The sequence below is a fragment of the Lissotriton vulgaris genome, chromosome 2_1, assembly GCF_964263255.1.
Source record: "Lissotriton vulgaris chromosome 2_1, aLisVul1.2, whole genome shotgun sequence".
Lineage (NCBI taxonomy): Eukaryota > Metazoa > Chordata > Amphibia > Caudata > Salamandridae > Lissotriton > Lissotriton vulgaris.
In genome coordinates, this window is record NC_141687.1 from 578868592 (window position 1) to 578886827 (window position 18236).

At 45.1% G+C, this 18236-nt stretch overlaps 1 protein-coding gene across 4 annotated transcripts in view; it reads right to left on the reverse strand.

The window, feature by feature from the left end:
* Nucleotides 1-18236, reverse strand: part of MYRF (myelin regulatory factor) — a 464514-nt gene that overhangs the window by 196290 nt on the left and 249988 nt on the right. For all 4 annotated transcript variants that reach the window (XM_086955588.1, XM_086955587.1, XM_086955590.1 and 1 more), the window contains 3 exons: nucleotides 16546-16888; nucleotides 13258-13355; nucleotides 12425-12548 (listed from right to left, as the gene is read on the reverse strand). In XM_086955588.1, coding sequence (XP_086811714.1) covers nucleotides 12425-12548; nucleotides 13258-13355; nucleotides 16546-16888 — 565 coding nt within the window. The remainder of the gene's footprint in view (nucleotides 1-12424; nucleotides 12549-13257; nucleotides 13356-16545; nucleotides 16889-18236) is intronic.

Here is an 18236-nt window from a genome sequence, read left to right on the forward strand (position 1 = left end):
CGGCAGGGCGCCCATTGTCAGCACTTTAGCCCACACAGGTGTAACTCAGCCTCCAAGCAATTCTCACACCTTCAGTTCGAAATGGGCTGTACAGGAGTTGCTTGGGGTGGCTGAGAAGAGGAGCTGCGGCCCAAGTGGAGTCTGCACAAAGCAGATTCCTAAGATCAGAAGGTGTCACTTATGGAGATTTCAGGGGCCTCCCACATTCCCTTTTGCCCAGGGCCCCGAAAATCCTAGGACCAGCCCTGCCTGGAGGTACTGCAATGGTTGATGGGTGGATTGGAAAACGAAATGTGTATGGCGGCTTTGTGTTCACAAATGTGGTCTTTTGAAACCATACTGCTTACGTTTTGTAAGCATATAAGCAGTGGACATTGTAATGGGTCCTTTCTGGGCCTTGTAGTTATGTCCTTAACTTTTCAGGCAAAAATACTTGTTGATTTCTGAATAATGACTGTAAAAGCGTTAAGATGACCATGTTCCAGCTTACATTTTACATGCTTTATTAAATCTTTCATTCCTTATGAGTGTTTACTTTTTCCAGGATGTTGTTACCTTTTCTTTTAGGCAGCATATTGCTCTTGCCTAGTGTGTAATTTGAATTGAGTCGCATCCAGTTATTTATAGCAGGTCAAATTGGGTAGTAGCTGAAGGCAGTATGAGTTTCTCTCAGAGGGGCAGTGTAGTGTTCAGTGAGGGAGCAGATGTAGCACTGGGGGCGGAGCTGCTAAATTTAGAACTGGGGAACCAGGTTCAGCCTTCATGACCAGTCCCCCAGACCACTCTCCGGAGGGAGCACATTCCCATGCCAGACCTTAAAAGGCACCAGAAAAGCCCTGGTGTGTTAGCACCAGCAGGTGGACCCTAGCAGTGGCAAGTGTGGGTTCACCTTGAAGGCTTGCCCACCACAATCCATACTGAAGTTCACCTCCAGTCTTGCGGGCAGGCCTACGAAGTAGCAGACCCTAGAGCAACAGTGACTCTGTCACTGAGGTCACAGGACCCCTGAGAAGAGCTGGCTCTAGGGCGTTGCGACCGGTGTGCCCGCAACGGGCTCTGACTTTGAGTGGGGGCGTCGTATATTATGGTTTTAAAAACACTTGCTGCCTCCTTCCTGGCCGCCAGCTATTTTGGGAATATTAAAAATGTCATGATAACTCTGATGAATAAACTTATTCCTAGAGCGAGATCGGAGATTTGTCTAGTGGAAGTTTTGACTCATGGAAAGATAGTGCAGAGGGTTAATGTGCCTGCTGCAAAGAAAATGTACCAGGCCCATCACAAAGTGCACATATTGTAAATAGGTCAGTGGGTTACTGCTTTTGTCAGTGAGATCCTTTTGCTACTTGCAGTTTATAAGTTAAAATCTTAACATAGAACAGTGAGCTATTAACTGTCATCTACGAGCTGCATACAAACTGCAAGGTATAAACTAGAGCTTTATGTTTTATTCCCTAAGCCTTTGATTATCCTAATGTTGCAAAAAGTGTTATTTTTGATACAAATCAATAATGATTTTTAAAGAGAACCCCCAATCATGGTATTACGTTTTAAATTCTGAGTTTGTGTTTCTCCAGGCCACTCACTATTGAACTATACTGCCCACTAGTATGGTTGTCATGTGACTCCTACACCTTGTAGTCCTTTGTCTTATGTAACATTTCCTATACACTCATTTACACACGTAAAATTGATTGTCTCTGTGTATATTGCTGACGACAGAAACTCCATGGTTCGGAAACAAATGGCTCAGGCTTCCACTTTTAAGCATTTTTGGGACATTCTGTGATTAAAATAAATTTACAAAGTGGAATATGTTTCTAATGTCAATAGCTCATATTAATCGTTAAATAATCATGTGTATCCATTGGTTGAATTACATAACATAATAAGCTGTAACTGGTCAGTGAAATGCCAAACAAATACTACAGATTGGGATGTTTTGCACATCCTGGCCACACCTCTGACTCCGCCCACTGATCCAATCCTCAGGTTATTCCCGCCCTCTGATTCTCCGCCCACAGTTCCTCTACTTTTTTCCCCCACTTCGACCACTGCTGGTAACTAAAAAGAAAAAAAATGTCCAAAGCGTTCTTTTTTTAAAGTGGGTGGGGAGGAACACCAACGAGAGTGTGGAGCAACAATTTCGGCATAATTGGGAGGTGGAACAAACACAGGGCACAAGAGGTGGAAGCAACCTGGGGTGACAATACGGGTTCGAAGCAAAACATGAAGCACAGATGCAGAAAGCAACAAAGGAAGTACAGGTGGGGGATCAAGCAACAAGGTGCTGGCGGGGAGACAGCACGAAGGCGAGAAGGCAACGCAAGAGTCGTGGGGAAGAAATACATGTATGAGAGAGAAAGGAACATGGAGAATGGTGGTGGGAGTGAGAAGCACACGAGGGAGACAGTGGGAAAACACACGCAATCTTGTAGATTGCTTAAACAAAATGAAACAAGTAACAACACATGTAACAAGGGGTGTCACCATGGGAGGTTACAAAACGAGACAAGGCGGTACTAAGGAGGGACTACTAAGCCTACTAGGCTGCCCAGGCGGGACCTAAAAACCAGGGTGCCTGTGCAGAAAGCACAAAAAGCCTAGATAAATGTATATTAACCTGGGGAGGACCCCGTATAACAGCACTTAACAAGGATGGATAAATCTGGAGATCATGAGGCATTAGCAAGCAAGGCAGTGAGCCAAGAGGATGAGTTCGGCATACAGTATCAGTTAGAATTCCTCCCATTCTGGCAACTGATGGGGAGGGGATATCGTCCTGCACCCAAAGATATGTGCAACAGTAATCCAAGTGGTCCATGTCTTGAACATGCATACACCCAGATCTGCTGTTCGAGCCGTCATTGCTGTGCATGGTGGGAGTTTTATCCTATACGTACAACGATAAAAGCAAAACTACAAACATGCAATTTACAATTGGTTAAAAAGTCAGAACTGGATGAGCACGTCACGGATGACATCGGTCCACCGGGCAAATTTGCAATCGCCTGTTCTATGATGTTCTGGTTTTCATATTTAATGTGAGACTGATCGTACTCCTGCATATGGGAACAGGCATAACCGTACATTTATTCCAGTGTGTGATAGGCATTCTTTCAACTCAATATAAAAGTGCGGGTAATGGCCCTTATCTCTTGTTTACATCACATTACTGAGAGATCGAAAAGGGTGTTGTAAAGGACAACTGCTAGCCATTGGGCATCCTGGGACTCAAGAACCAGCTGAGCCCTTGGAAGAGCTCAGTGTGGACAGACGGAGCAACCAGGTTTTGGTGTTTGAGTGTATGGTGGAGAAGAGAGCCAAAAGATCTACTGCTAAGGATGAACAGGGTTCTCTACCTTGTCTGCACAGCCTGGATGTCCCAAAATATATATGAATAAATACAGATGGAAATGTTAAACATAAATATCACAACACCTGGAGCACCTGTTATAACCAAAACACTCCCCATCCCACCTTCCCACAGCTACCATATTATTGGTGACTGAAAGTCAGTTCTGAATTTTCAGCCAGCAGAATGTTGCATTCTGGGACATATAGTTGGCTTTTTTTATCATTAGTGTGGGTTAGATACAAAGTACTGAAGGCTAAAAGCCCAAGTGGTGGCGGGTCGCTGGACTTCGGCCTCTGCACCCTGCGGCTCTCTGTACAAACCCCGCCAGGGAGCAGCCAGGAGCCACCACGCAGAGGAGCACAAAGCTCATCAGTTACGTGCTCACATCCCCAGAGAGGGGTGTATGTCAGTGGATATTACTTGAAGGCGGACATACATAAGCCACAGAACCGAGCACAAAACCACTGTGGTGGAAAAGGCGGGATCAAAATATGCCCGAAAGAGGCAGTCTCTGCACTTTTGTTCGAAACTTTCCTCCAAGTGTTGTGAATGTATGTTTGAATAGAATGCGGTCAGCAATGGGGGATATAATGCCAGTAACATAATCTTCCGTCATGCAATGATGGATGGGTCTGGCTTAGCATGTGTAACGCCGGGACATCTTTTCCCAGTCAACGACCCGGCCCTTCGCCTCGTCTAAGGGGGGGGAAGTACCAACGTTAGACCGCTATCACTGGCACCAGTGCTTTCCCGCTCAAACCTAGCGAGTGTCTCTGACATAAATAAAACCCGAGCCGGCCATTAACAAACCCTTCAATAATGACTCTTTGAGCCATTCAGGGGCTGGGTCTACACCACATGGCTCTTACTTCAGGAAACACAGTATTGAAGATACTTTAAACTCTTCAGGATGAAGGTGCCCACTCTGTATTTACAAATAACTGGGGCACCCTGTCACTGCCCAAACCACTCAATGCTGTAAAGGAGGAAGCCCTCCAGATATCTGATAGGGTCACTGAGTCTTTCTCATCCTTGGGGAGCTTCATGCTGCCTAGTTGAAGGAATGACTGTGACTGATAACTCGACGCGCACAGTACTCTCCTGTAGCTAAACAGAGCCTTGTGTGATTTTGGGAGGGGTGCCGCAGACCCCTGCTCTCTGCCATGTTCACCAGGTCCTCTGAGCCCTTCTAAGACAGGCGGTAGACCCTGCTCTTACCTCGCTACAAACACAGAGCCTTCCACCTGGCCATAATCTCTTTAAAAGCAAGTTGTCTCCGATTAACAAGGAAAATAATCAAAGACTAAACATCGCATCATCAATTCATCACCGTCCCATGAAGCCAGCGTCTATTCACTGCATACCACTTTGTGCGTGAAACCAACACCACTTCACGTGAATGAGCCAAACATCGCCTCGTTAACACAATATGTGTACCCCCGTGCAGAGGGCGCGAGGCACCGGGGGTGCGATCTGTTGCACCCATCGAGGTCACGAGAAATCCAGCGGGGAGGAGGGGGGGTGTTGAAAGCCTCACCTGGTGTACGTGGGCACTCCGGGCTCTACATCTTCTCCGGCCTCCAGGGGTCAGCGGGGCCCCCTTCATTTGTAATCCTCACAGTGTCACACAGGCTTTTGGGAAAAACAAAGCCATGAGTGGTGCGCGCGTGAGCCATATGCTTTCAGTTATCGCGCCCGTATCTTGGCACAATAACTGAAACTATATAGCAGGAAATGTGCGTAATAGACACCAATAGGCCAGGGGTGGAGCTGTGTGCCTGCCTCTGGCCTATTGTGTGCTATCTTTAAAACAAACACGCAGGGAAAGGCCAATTGCAGGCTGCAAAAGTAAAAACACACGCACAAGCTTGGTCATTTCCAGAGTCCATTTCTGAAACCCGGTCAATAGGACTCTCGCTGCGCGAACACAGGTGCGCAGTGTAACGCTAGGCGCGAGACCTATGCTGGGGTGTTCAAAGGCATATCCACATCATCCCTCTAATCTAAATTTACCAAGACTTGTTCCAAAGCAAGAGGAGTATGACATTCACATCCAAAAAAGAAATGGGATACCCAGATAAGAAAAGATATAAATGAGAAACATACGAATCGTCCAAAATGTATGCGAGCGCAATGTGTCATTGCAATATTTTAATTCTGTTTGCATGCTTTTCTTTCAATTTACATATCTCTTTTCATTTGTATGTGCACATGGAGTCCTCACTTCTTATTTCTACGAACACGCAAAAATAGAGGTTCTAGTCTGCATCCACAAAGTCCTCCTCCCATTGCCATGTACACACTCATTCATAGCAAGAACACAGACATATTGTTTTATATACGTAAATTCACCAACAATTCCGGTGCTGAAAATTTACAGGCAGACTGGGATTACAAAAAAGACTCCTTTCTAGTTTCTTTTTCTCCAAGCATTTCAAAAAATACATTTGTCATCCCATGCCACGACCATCTCTTTCCCTGTGTGGGTGGTGGTACACTTCCTATCCCCAGTTTGTTAACTACTTTCCTGTGGTTGTTGTTTATTTGACTATACATTTGTGCAGATTGTCCAACCCTTGTGTACAAGTCCATAGGAATGTATCACAAACACACAAAAGAACAGACACGTCCCATTGTCAAATACTTTGAGGTTTCAGCTCATATGCAGGCCAGAAAGTTGAAGGCTAATACTTTATATCCAGGGAAAGGCCGTTTAGGATCCATATTTATTACGCAAACTACACAAGAGTATGGCCCACAGATCAAGTGTGTGGGGGGGAGAAAGAAGGAAGGCAGGGAATCCCTCCTACATAGTTCTCATCTAGACACCTCTCAGGGCCCCCGGACATGGAGCTATCGTTGAACATTTCCCTTGCAGTCTCAGCATCACTTACTGAGAATGCTTCATGGTGGGCATCCCAGGCTCTCAACACTTCCGTGCAGAGATCTGCCAGTGGAAGCCGGCAGATCTGGCATGCATCTTGCCTTTGTAGTGCCCTCTGCTCAGCCCTGACCCATGTGTCTACATTGCTCTCCCAGGCTGTCATCGCGGGCCCCGTCGCTGCTTTCTAATGCAGTGCTATCTGTCTCCTCGCCAAGACCAGTGCTAAATCCACAAACCTGTTGCCAGCAGGCAGACCTCCACTGGGTTGGGAAGAGTTCTGGCTAGGGTCCTCTTAACCATGGTCCAGATTGTCTCTCAGAACTCCCTAAGGTGCACACACTCCCAGGTTATGTGGGCGAACCCCACATCTCCCAGTCCACATCTAGGACAACCACGGACCTCCCTTTCACGCACAACATACAGTCTATTAGGTTTCAAATATATCATATGGATATAATTGAATCGAATTACCTTTAAGTTAGAGTCTCTGGACACCTGTTTCGGGCGCCCCCATACCCGGGTCCATTCCTTGTCCAGCAGATCTCTTCCTATTGTTTCCCCTCACTTCTCTCACATCCAAAGTAGATGCCTTTTCAGCATTTCCCACAACGCTCTGTACAGCCACTTCACTAAATGTCTGGCTGCCCCTAGTCAGGGGCAGCTCCTCCCCTAGGGCGAAGAAACGTCAGCCGACTGCTTTCTCGCAGTGCGAGAAGCAGAAACATAAAATGGTAAGACTACCATATTATGTTTCTGCTTCTGGCACTATGAGAAAGCAGAAGTGTTTGGTTGGGGGCGGGTGGGTGGTTCTGCTCTACGGCAGGGGAGGAGTGGCTTGCCACCTGCTGAGGGCGCTGACTGTTTGGTCGGCCCCAGGGCCGACCAAACCAGACATGCACACTCTGCCCATTGTCCATGTAGGTTGCAGTGCAGCCTACATGTAGAAAATGGCCTCCCCACAGGCGCCTGGCTGGTGGGTGTCCCGTCCAATCACAATGCTGCCATTGCAGTGTTGTGATTGGCTTAGGAGAGGGAGTCTGCCTGCCTGCTTCCTGTTCATGCCGGAGGCAGGAGAGCAGGTCAGGAGAGACGATGCGGGACCCAGGAAAGTGCGTTTATTTTATTTTTAAATTAACCCACCCATGCGAACCCCTATGAGAACCCCCTCGCAACCCTCACCCACGAGTCATGCCGGCCATGACTGCCCCTAGTGTTATCAACTCCTGGAGGACCCCATGTGCTTGTGGTTCCAGTTGGCCGCTCCGCCATAGGTCCCTAAACGTTGTTGTCATAGAGTGGTATGTCAGAAATTGCCCATGTGGTAGATTGTATTGGGATAAAAATCATCTAGAGGAATTAATGCCCCCACTTGATAGCAGTCTCTCATTGTGGTGATCCCAGGCATCGTCCATTCCGACAACTGAGCCCTCCAGGAGTACAATGCAGATTGCAACAGCACGCCTGGCTTAGGGATAATTACAGCCGGGTGTAGGAGCTTGGTCCACAACCACCCCTGGCTATTAATCCAACCCTCCTGTCCAGCAGTTTGAGATTGCTGCCATCTAACCATTGGGCTAACCACTGAAGCTGGGTGGCCAGGTAGCACAGCTCAAACTTGGGGGCACCGAATCCCCACTCCTCTGGTGCCCCCTGCAACACTACCAGAGAGACTCTGTTCCGCCCACCATCCCATATAAGCTCCCGAAGTAAAAGATTTAAGCCCACAAAGCATGGGGGCACGACCACCACCACTAGTAGGTTTACAAAGTAATATAGAAGTCTAGGAAGCATAAACGTTCTTGACAGTGCTATCTGGGCCATCAATGGTAGTCGCAACGAGAGCCAATATTTGACATACATTTTTTATGCTCTCAAGAGCAGGTTCAGGTTGCCGTCTCTCAAGTCCTCTAATCTATGGAATATCTGTAATCATAAATACTTAAAGGAAAAGGTTGACCACGTCAATCACGCGGAAAGATCTGCGAGTGGGGGTAGTCAATCGCCAATGGGAAGACATGGGTCTTGGCCTTATTGAGTCTGAGCCCTGCAAGTCGAGCACACTTATTCAACAGAGTCAGTGCCTGCTTCACTCCTTGACTACTGTCTCCCAGATACAGCATCAGATCATCTGCGTAGAGGGAGATCACATGTGTCCTCCCTACCAGACACGTGCTGTGGCGGTGCACCCACTGTCTGAAGATTGCTGCTAGTGGCTCAGTGGCCAAAGCAAACAAAAGCGGGGACAGCAGGCATCCTTGCCTGGTACCTATATATATTGTACAAGTGTGATATCACCCCATTTGTCCTAACCCATGTAGTTGGGCGCACGTATAGTAATTTCAGCCACCTGATTCAACCCTCGCCTAGACCCATGCATTCCATCTTGGCATATAAGACGTCCCATCTCACCAAGTCAAATGCCTTTTCTAGGTCTATTGACATGATGAGAGCCTCTGCATATCGGCTATGGCCGGTGTGGTGCATGACATGTGCGAGTCGGTATAAATCTGTTCTAGTCCTCATATATAAGCTGTACCACATGAGGTAAAAGTCGCAAGACCAGGACTTTGAAGTCGACATTGAGCATAGAGAGGGGGCAAAAGTCTGACGCATGTACTTCCAACCCCTCTGTCTTCAGGAGGGGCAAACCCAGCATATCCCATGCCTCCATGTATAATGCCTCCAGTTTTGGAGCCAGTGTCTGCGCATACGAGGAGTAGAACTCCACTGGCAGGCCGTTCAGTCCCGGAGTCTTCTCTCTGGCCATCTCTTCGAGTGTCTCACATATTTCCAGTACTGTCACCGGGCCTCTCAGGCTCTCCCTAAGAGTAGGTTCCAATGTCTTTAGTGGCAGGGGCAACAGAAATTCAACTAAACCCTCCCACACCTGTGGACTTGGCACACCATACAACTTGTCAAGTAGTCACTAAATGTCCCATTTACTGCCTTAGGGGTGTATAGTACTGTCCCTTCTGTGGACATAATCTGGGTAATGGAGGATTCCCCAGTTTCTGGCCCACCAACCATGCGAGCAGTCTACCCGCTCTGACCCCCTCATCATGCACTTGTGCCTGGTACTCACGTAGGTCCAGGCATCGCAGTGGTACGCACCCTACTTTGTTCCAATTTTGAGTCCTCTAGTCTTATGTGCGTATCCGCATTGGCCATCAGTTTGACCCCCGTCATGGAGTTTAGCCTCTAGTCTGTTGAGCTCCTCTAATATTGCCTTCCTCATCCCCACTGTTCGGCCGAAGCAGTGTCCTCTCACCACCACATTAAAGGCCTCCCGCTCCGCAGTCCTAGAGCCTGCCATACCCTGGTTAAACTGGAAATACTCAGAGACCGCTGTCTGTAAAGAAGCCCGTTAACATGCATCTTCCAGGAAGGAAGGGTCAAGCTGGCAAGTTGGGTTCATGGTGGGCTTCTGCCAGGGGGCGTACATGGATTAATAATCGATTATGATCGGATAATGTGCGCCGCAGATAGTCAGTGTGGGTTATAGAGGGTCCCAGGCGAGCCAAACAGTAGTATATTTCTCAACAAGTATGTAGGCTACATAGGTGCGAGTAATATGAATAATCCTGTAGGTTCCCATGCTACCTTTTCCAGATGTCTACCAGGTCCCACCGTTCCATCCATTCTCTGAACCCCTTCATAACTTTTGATACCAGCTTACCATTTAAGAGGGGTTGGGTCGACCTGTCTAGGTCAATATCATCCACGCAATTAAAGTCTCCCCCTATCCGGATGTCAGTTGTGTCGAGTAGAGAGAGGAGTGCAGACAGTTGCTTCAGATATTGCACCTGATCTTAATTCAGGGCACAGGCACTTCCCTGCGTAATCACTTTTCCTAGTAACCTGCCCTGTACCAAGACATAGCCGCCCTCTGGGTCTATGAGGGAGCAGTCCACTGCAAAGGGGGTGCCGGCCCTGATCCACTCTAATGTCCCCCTCGAGAATGCCAAATAGTTAAAAGATTTACTACTTGAGTTTGTAGCATTCCATCAATGGTATATTTCATGAGGCATTACTGATGATTGTTAGTTCATACATTCTTGGGTATTTTATTTCACAGGACATTAATACCGATTGTTATATTTCATACAGTGTTCCTATTTGAGGTTGTGTTAGCTGGAATGCTACCATTACAGGCCATATTTCATTGGTTGATATTGCTGGATGTTTTATTCTATGGGTCATTAATTGTTTGTGGTTGCATTTTGTAGAACATTACTATTTAATGTTTTACAAAACATTATCCTTGTGTACAATATCTTATAGACAGTCACTTGTGTGCCTGATTGATTTTCTCTGTACCCCTACCAATTTAAATAAACAAAGTGAATGCAATATATTTAATAGTGTATGCCTATTTTTCATCCATTGCATCATTCATTATTGTTATCATTTATCCCATTTAAACAGTTTGTGTGTATGCTTTAATGCTGTTAAACACTTGATTGCGTGTAATTCTTATGATTTAATTCGATGCGCCATATTTTATAGACGGCTAAATATCTGGACGAAATAGGATTGGTTGAATGAATGACCCCCTTTTTGGCCATTTACTTCAGTTGATTCTGCTACCCAAGCTCGCAAGGATTGCCCTTATTTTTTTTTAACATAACAATTGTCCTGGGCCTGCCCCTTTCTGCTTCTGGGTGGCCCCCTCACAGATTTTCTACTAAAGTGCCTATGGATACCATTGATTAAGCTTTCTCTGTTTCTCGTTGACCTCAAACCAAACACCCTCTAACAAAGTGTCTGTGGTCTTCGTCATGTTCCATTTCTGTGCGAACTCTCCAGGCCCTTTAATGAGGTGGCTATGAAATTTCCCCGGAACTCTATTGTACCTCTTCTGAGTGAATCCCATAGACCCACAGACTGAGTCAGCTTACTTTGTCTGGTTCTCACTGTCACCCTCACGAGGAGGGTCTAACTAGCAGCACACTACATTACTATTCTTCAATCAAGCACAGAGTTTGGAGAACACATGCTGCATAATGCATGCTCTCTTCTCATACATTTCCCAAAATATTTGCATAATATCAGCAGTGTCAGATTTGCTGCAATATGGCAAGGCTATGGGTCAGGACCTCACTCAACTTTCCCACATAGGTGCTACTACAACTACACGTCTTTCCAAAGAAAGATATATGCCTTCCTGTAACCACTCTAGACAGCACCACAATGCCACACAAGCAGCGGTTATACAAATGCTAGATAAAATAAGATATTGCAATGTGTGTGTTGTTTTAAATAATATATTGATTCAGGTGCTGTTTAAAGTGAGTTTTGTGCCTCGTTAGTTTGGGAACATTTTAGATTTTGGTATTGTTGTATTTTCAGCATTATTGTTACAGTTCTCCATTTTATATTTTACTGGGGCAAATGGGTTTTATATCAGGTTCGTTGTTACTGTTGACTGCCACTTTTGTATACCTGATTTGAAAGGACTGTTGCTTCTTGGTGTTCATGGGGTATCATATTTGGGGGGCAAAACATTTCACAAGTAGACATTCTACCTTAAAGCAATGCCACTGTTTAGCATTTTGTTTTCTTGATCATTTTTCCTGGGGGGTGCTATTGTCAGGTACTGCATTTACCGCAGTTAAACTCCTGGATGTGGATTTTATCATTGTTACACGTTGTTCTTAATTGAGTTTTATTCTTAGAAATGATGTTTGTTTGGAAATGTACCTGGAGTTGTTACTGTTCTTTAGTTAATGTTATGTGTTATAATTCATGGTGAGTTCTTGTGTATTTTCCCTAGTCATTGTTTGGTATTGTATTCCATGGCTTGTTCCCCGTGTGTGTATATTCATTCATTTGCATGTGTTACCTTTTACATGTATTACTCATTGTTCGTTATTTTTTTGATTACCGGTGCTTAGTTTGAGCCGGTGGGGGCCATCAACACTCAATTCTAGAGAGAACGTACAAAGGGGGGAAAAGGAGATAGAGAAAGACTGAAAAAACGCCACAAATGGAAACACAAGAACCTGCAAGAGTGAGATAATAGAAAGGCATGAGATGGATTCCAGAATTTGCAGCCTTGGTATTCGGGATTCTGGGCCGAGCTTTGGGCACAGCACTTATTCTTCTACAAATTAAGCACTTTTGATAAGTACTGTATTACAGTGTTCCTTTCTTGATGTTTTATTTTCATGGGTACTACTTACAGCTCTTTGTAGTTTGCGTCGTACAGAACCACCCACTTGTTCTGCAAATGTGGTTGCCACTTTATAGATTGGTAATTGGGATCTAGGTAGGATCCATTCAAGCTATCATTGTCCTGGACCAGGCCTGCAAAGAAACCAAAAACATAGTGAAAGACTGTACCTGACTCACCAGGGTACATCTGCAAAAGCACATTACGCCTTTTAGTATCTGCACTATGCTGAAGCCACTACACATTTCCCCTTTGAAAAAAAACTACATGGATCATGGCGACATGTATGAGCTCAATGTATGTGACAGTGAAACACCCAGAACACGTTGGACACACATGAATTCAAGACAGAGTCTGATGGCTGAGAACCGTAATAAATACTGATACAAGTGAGAGATCAACGCAGAGCTAATTGAGAACCCAACACCCTGTGCTGGCTGAGAAACCAATATAACCCACATAACTATGGCAATAACAGATCAAATCAATATACACCCATACAATTCAAGATCCAAAGAACACAGGAATTGATGAGAATTCAATTCCAACAGATCCCACAATGGCTGGGAGCTCATCACCCAGTGATATGGGGAGAAGCACTCTTGAGATTACTAGAGAACCAAAGACAACTCAGATAGCGGATGATGAAATACTCAGGGCTCAGCACATCGAGATGGTTGAGAAAACAAACATACTGAGAAGTGTGGGAACCCAGCCTCAGATGCCTAAAGCAACACCAGATGCTAAATTAGCAAAACAGTAATGGGGAAGAGAAAGCACCTTAACTGAATGGAGAATGGTTAGCACACCGTTATGCACTAGGTGAGTAGAGGGACTCAGTACCTGGCTCCTGTTTGATCATTCCATTCAGCATCTGGGAGTTCATGGTGTTTGTCGGTGACTCGGAGTGTTTTCTCTTCTTTGCTGGGTGCACAGGCAGCCTGGAACGGGCAAACAAACATCACAAGTCAGCTACTAAAGGCTACAGCTGCCACAATGTTCTCTCGTTCTGTCTCCCACTTCTACTGCTCTCTTTAAATCATGTCTTGCTCATGAACAATGAAGGCTTACAGTAGTGAGATTTCTTTATTTGCTTGCCATGTTGTGTAAGTGCACTATGTCAAAGTAAAGTGGCTTTATAATTCCTGATGCCAAATAATCCATAAGAGACACCACATTGGGAATGTAAGGGAACTTTTGACCCTGATGACCATTGGTGAACCCCTCCTATTGCTGCTGCTTGGCAATGGTTTTGTTTGTGGTTGGTTTCTCCAACAAGCAGGATATAATTTCTGGATTTCAGAATAAAGGATATGGTATCGGATGGGAGTGGGCAGCTCCAGAATGCAAGCAGGCAACACACCTACCGATCTAGGTAAGGATGATTAGGAAATAAACCTGTCCTAGTAATGACAGAGCAGTAAGACTAGCCATCAGGTGCCAGTGGTTGTCCAGCATTTACCACACACGAGAGAAGTCCAGCTCTACAAAAAAGGGGATGTTAATTGGCTTTTGATCAAAGTTCAAAAGAATTTAGAAGATTGTGAGTAAAATATCTTTTTGGTAACTTAGCACTGACTGATTGTGCAACGGAGCCAGGATAAAGGAGAAAAACAATACAAGAACCACATTTTGGGCTTAGTTTTGAGGCTTGCCAAATATATGAACGGAAATGGTTACAGGTCAATAGGTAATATTTTGACAGTCGCAATATTCTGCCCATCTCCTCAGATGGGGTCTGGTGCTTAATCATTTAGACTCCTATAGGCTCTATTTGGGTCTGCCAGATCCTGGTGAAAGCGACTGCGGACAGAGGGATGTCTTACATACTAGGCCAGAATTCTGCCTCTCGGGAATGCCAGTAAAGCGGGAGTAGGGGGAATAACCCAGAACTACAGGAGAATAATACTGTGCAACATAATCACAACAAAAACAAAACTAAAGCAATGATATTGGACGCTAGAGGCACCATAGACACAGAGCTTGGACTGCGCATTTCTGAGTTTGAAAATATAGCATAAGCCAGAGAATTTCAGACATGGGGAATATCTTGATCTCTGATGGTTCCTATGACGCTGTCAATGGAAAGCTCTTGTGAGCAGGGGTTGATGCTTCCTAGGCTTTCCTCTCATTGCCAGAGGAGTCCCTTCTGTTACTCCCTGGAACTAAGATTCACAGATGTATGACAGGCATTAGATGTTTTCAGACATTTGGAACCCACGAGTAGGGATCAGCACTTCCCTTCCTTAAGTGCTGTGGTTGGCTTCGCTGGATGAACCTTTTTTTTCTGAGTTCAAGGTGATTCGTAGTGCATGGCTCTGCTATAACCCAGCACCATCAAGGAATTTGCCTCTTTTTTCTCAGCCCATCTCTTCCTCCGTGCTGTGTAATGGAGTTGGGCTTGGAACATGTCACTACGCTATCATATCTGGGCATATGGTGCACCCGAGCGTGTGTAAGGATATCAATACTAAAGCTTCGGCATGGAGAGCTGGGGTTCTTCCTATATGGTCTTCGATAGTGGTTCAGAGTGCAATAATCAGAAACATCCTCATTGGACGACTGGCCTACGAGGGATGGACAAGGGGAGCTGCTCAGAATAGGACACCAGCCATCCTACAAATCAACCCCCTGCTGCTTCTGGAACCCTATCTGCCTCAGGCACTGGGTCCTGTTTCCCCCTTTGCTTATCTTATGAATACAGAGGGTGAGGATCAGCGGTCAGTGTGTGACCCCAAGTCCTGACTGCTTTCACCTCCATGCCTGCTTTTTTCCCCTTAAACCCATCTATGTGTCCGGCTTCTTCATGTGTATATGTGTGCATCACAGAATCTGGGGGAATTTGTAATTGAGACAATACTGCACAACACACTGTACAGCTGTCCAAGGATGCACAAAGAGTCGTGAAATGTAACATTTTATTTCACAGCTTGTAGCCACTTCGTGCTGCAGAATGTTACATTCTCATTGTCTGCCCAACACAGGCCACTGACCACAGATGCAGCCTCACACCACAGTAAAGAGATTAGGCCTATATGTGAGAGCCAAAAGTGGCATTGGCATGTTTAAGGAACTTTTGGGTTTGGTGGACGAGAGGGAGCTTGGGGGTTAAGTGGTGTGTATAAGAAAACAGTGGAAGAGAGAGAAAAGGGGTACAAAGAGAATTTGTGGAGAACTCTCATAAAGGAGATACTCGACAACACTCTGCCTCAGCTTCCTTCCACACCTCCTTATAACTCCATACTTGTAACTTAGGAATCTTTGGAGAGAGGGGCAATTCTGTAGATTGAGGTGTGCCAAGTTCTGGTCTGTTTGATTAGAATTTGCAGAAGGGCATGCCTCTATTGTTGTGTTCCCCAATCGCCCCCAGCCAACCATGCATGCCTTCATCTCTCTTCTATGTTGGGTATCTGGAGCATCATTGTAGGTACTGGCAAAATGTGTTGCTATATACGATTACGTAATAATCACTTGACAGCACCCAATTTTGTAAATTGCATCCTATTATTTATAATTGTGTACAATAATTATCTCTAATTAAACGGGGACTGCTTTATTCTATGACTTAGCTGACAATGTCCCCAAGACTAAGAATAGGCTATGAAACTGATTATTAGTGCCAAGAATACAGAGGGGTTGCTTGTTATTGATTGACAAAGCTACCTTTTGTTACCGGGTATAATCAAAAGTGCCTCATATGCCGCTCGGCAGAGCTTCATCCACCATGACTATGGACTGAAGCAATAAGCAATTGGATAACTGCACAACATATCATAGTGTTTAAATCTCTGCACAAGGAGCAGGTATTTTGAAGAGCCTTTGTGTCTTCTTACATAAGTGCTTGGGTGGATGTCTCCGACTGGTGATTTCATAGCACCCTGAAAGTGATGGCTGGTGCAGATGTATCCCACACACAGTATGGCATCTACTAGCATTAAAGAACTGCAACAGTTCTCTGCCTCCTTGATAGATTCACCTTATTGTCAAGATAGGGTAACTCAATAAAGAATGCACTGCTGCACAAGCCTTCCCAATCCCATGGTTTTAGCACAGTAGCATGTTACACTCTGGAACCTAAGTGAAATAAGCACTATGCTCATACCATATGTTGTTTTCTGTTGGGTCACTTACTCAACTCCATGCTGTTGCTGCTGCTGTTGTTGCTGTTGTTGTTGCTGCTGCTGGTGTTGCTGCTGCTGCTGAAGAAGTTGGTGAAGCATTTGAGCCTGCTGGGCATGGTGGATTTCGCTGGGAGACATTCCTGGCCCTATCGGAGCATACTGCGGCATCATGGACTCCACTTTCATGTACAGCTCCCGCTGCATGCCAGGATAGTGAGGGTTATGCTGCTGGTGGGCAGGGTGTGGTGGCGGCAGGCCCTGCATGTGAACAGGAGGTGGAGGATGTTCCAACCGGGATGGTGGGGTCATGTGACATATATTTTCTGGAGTCATAGTACGTAAAAGGTGTGGATCTTGAAAGAAAAAAAAACACACACAAAAGAAGACGTTATAGGGCCAAAAAGGCAAGAGTGGTATTGACAACAAAGAGTACAGCCTCTTTACACAGAAGAAAAACTAGAATTGTACCTACAATAAATAACATTTTGCAATGTAAGCAATATCCGCAAAGAGGAAGACCTCAGAAACAAGCCAGACAATCCGAACGTGGCAAAGATGCAATTTTCACAAAAAAGCAATCCCACTGAGAAAAAAATGTTCTGGGAAAATGCCTAATGATTGAATTTGATATCCTGAATCAAGCTCTCATATAAGAGATGGCAAGAAAAGTAAAGTTATGGTAAAGAAGAGCATTTTACAGTGTGATGCTTTATTTATTTATCAACTAATTTAAGGGATATACCCGGTGCCAAATATTGGATTCTTTCAAGTTCACTGGGCTAGAATGTACCGTAGAGTTAGACAAAAAAAGGGTGAAGGCCCCTAGGTAGTTCAGACTTCAACCTGATGCCCAGTGAATGCCTCCAGCTGATATTCCTCATCACTATCCATAATAATGTTTTTAGGCCTGCCTAAAAGTTAATGCCTGTGGTGTGGACTGGGGAGAGAACTCTCCAAGCTTTGTCCCTGTTCTCAATTTTCAAGTTTCCACAATGGTAGTCACTACTTCTCAGCAATCTTGCAAAGTCTCTGTGTTGCCAAGACCACTTGTTTCAGAAGACTTGTATATGTCACCAAAAGGCTGGTGTGAGGTTCTAAAACAGTTCTCAGTAAGTGAAAGGTTTAGCGTTGCCTCAAAGAACAAGGGCAGATTCACCACAGATCACTGGCAGGCACAATTTAATTTGGATTCAGTGACAAGCATAGAGAAGTGTTAGGTATTGTCTAGACCATCACACTTTGAAAAACAAATGAATAATTATTAAAATCGAAAAAAGGTGGATCAAAGATAAACTTCACTAGACTATTTAGAAAACACTGTACTCCTGTCATAAACGTGTACTTCTACGAATAATGAATAGAAGTGCATGGGTGTTTCAATACGTTGAAAACCTCTGAAAATATCAATGAAAAGGATTACACGAGGTTGACCAGGACTAACTGCAAAGATCAGACTAGATAGTGTTCCTCAGGTGAATCAAAGGAGCAGGTGTGGCCCGTGAAGAGATCCGTTTTCTGACTTAGTGCCAAGAAAACAGAAAAGGCCGGATAACTATGTCATGTAGTCAACCATGATTGATACTGCAGTGCTCAAACTGGCCAGGTCTGCTGATTGGTTCTGCAGGATCATATGCATGTTCATATTTAGACACAGGGACCGTTTTTTTCTGGAATCAATTCACTAATTATTTTTTGTTTTTA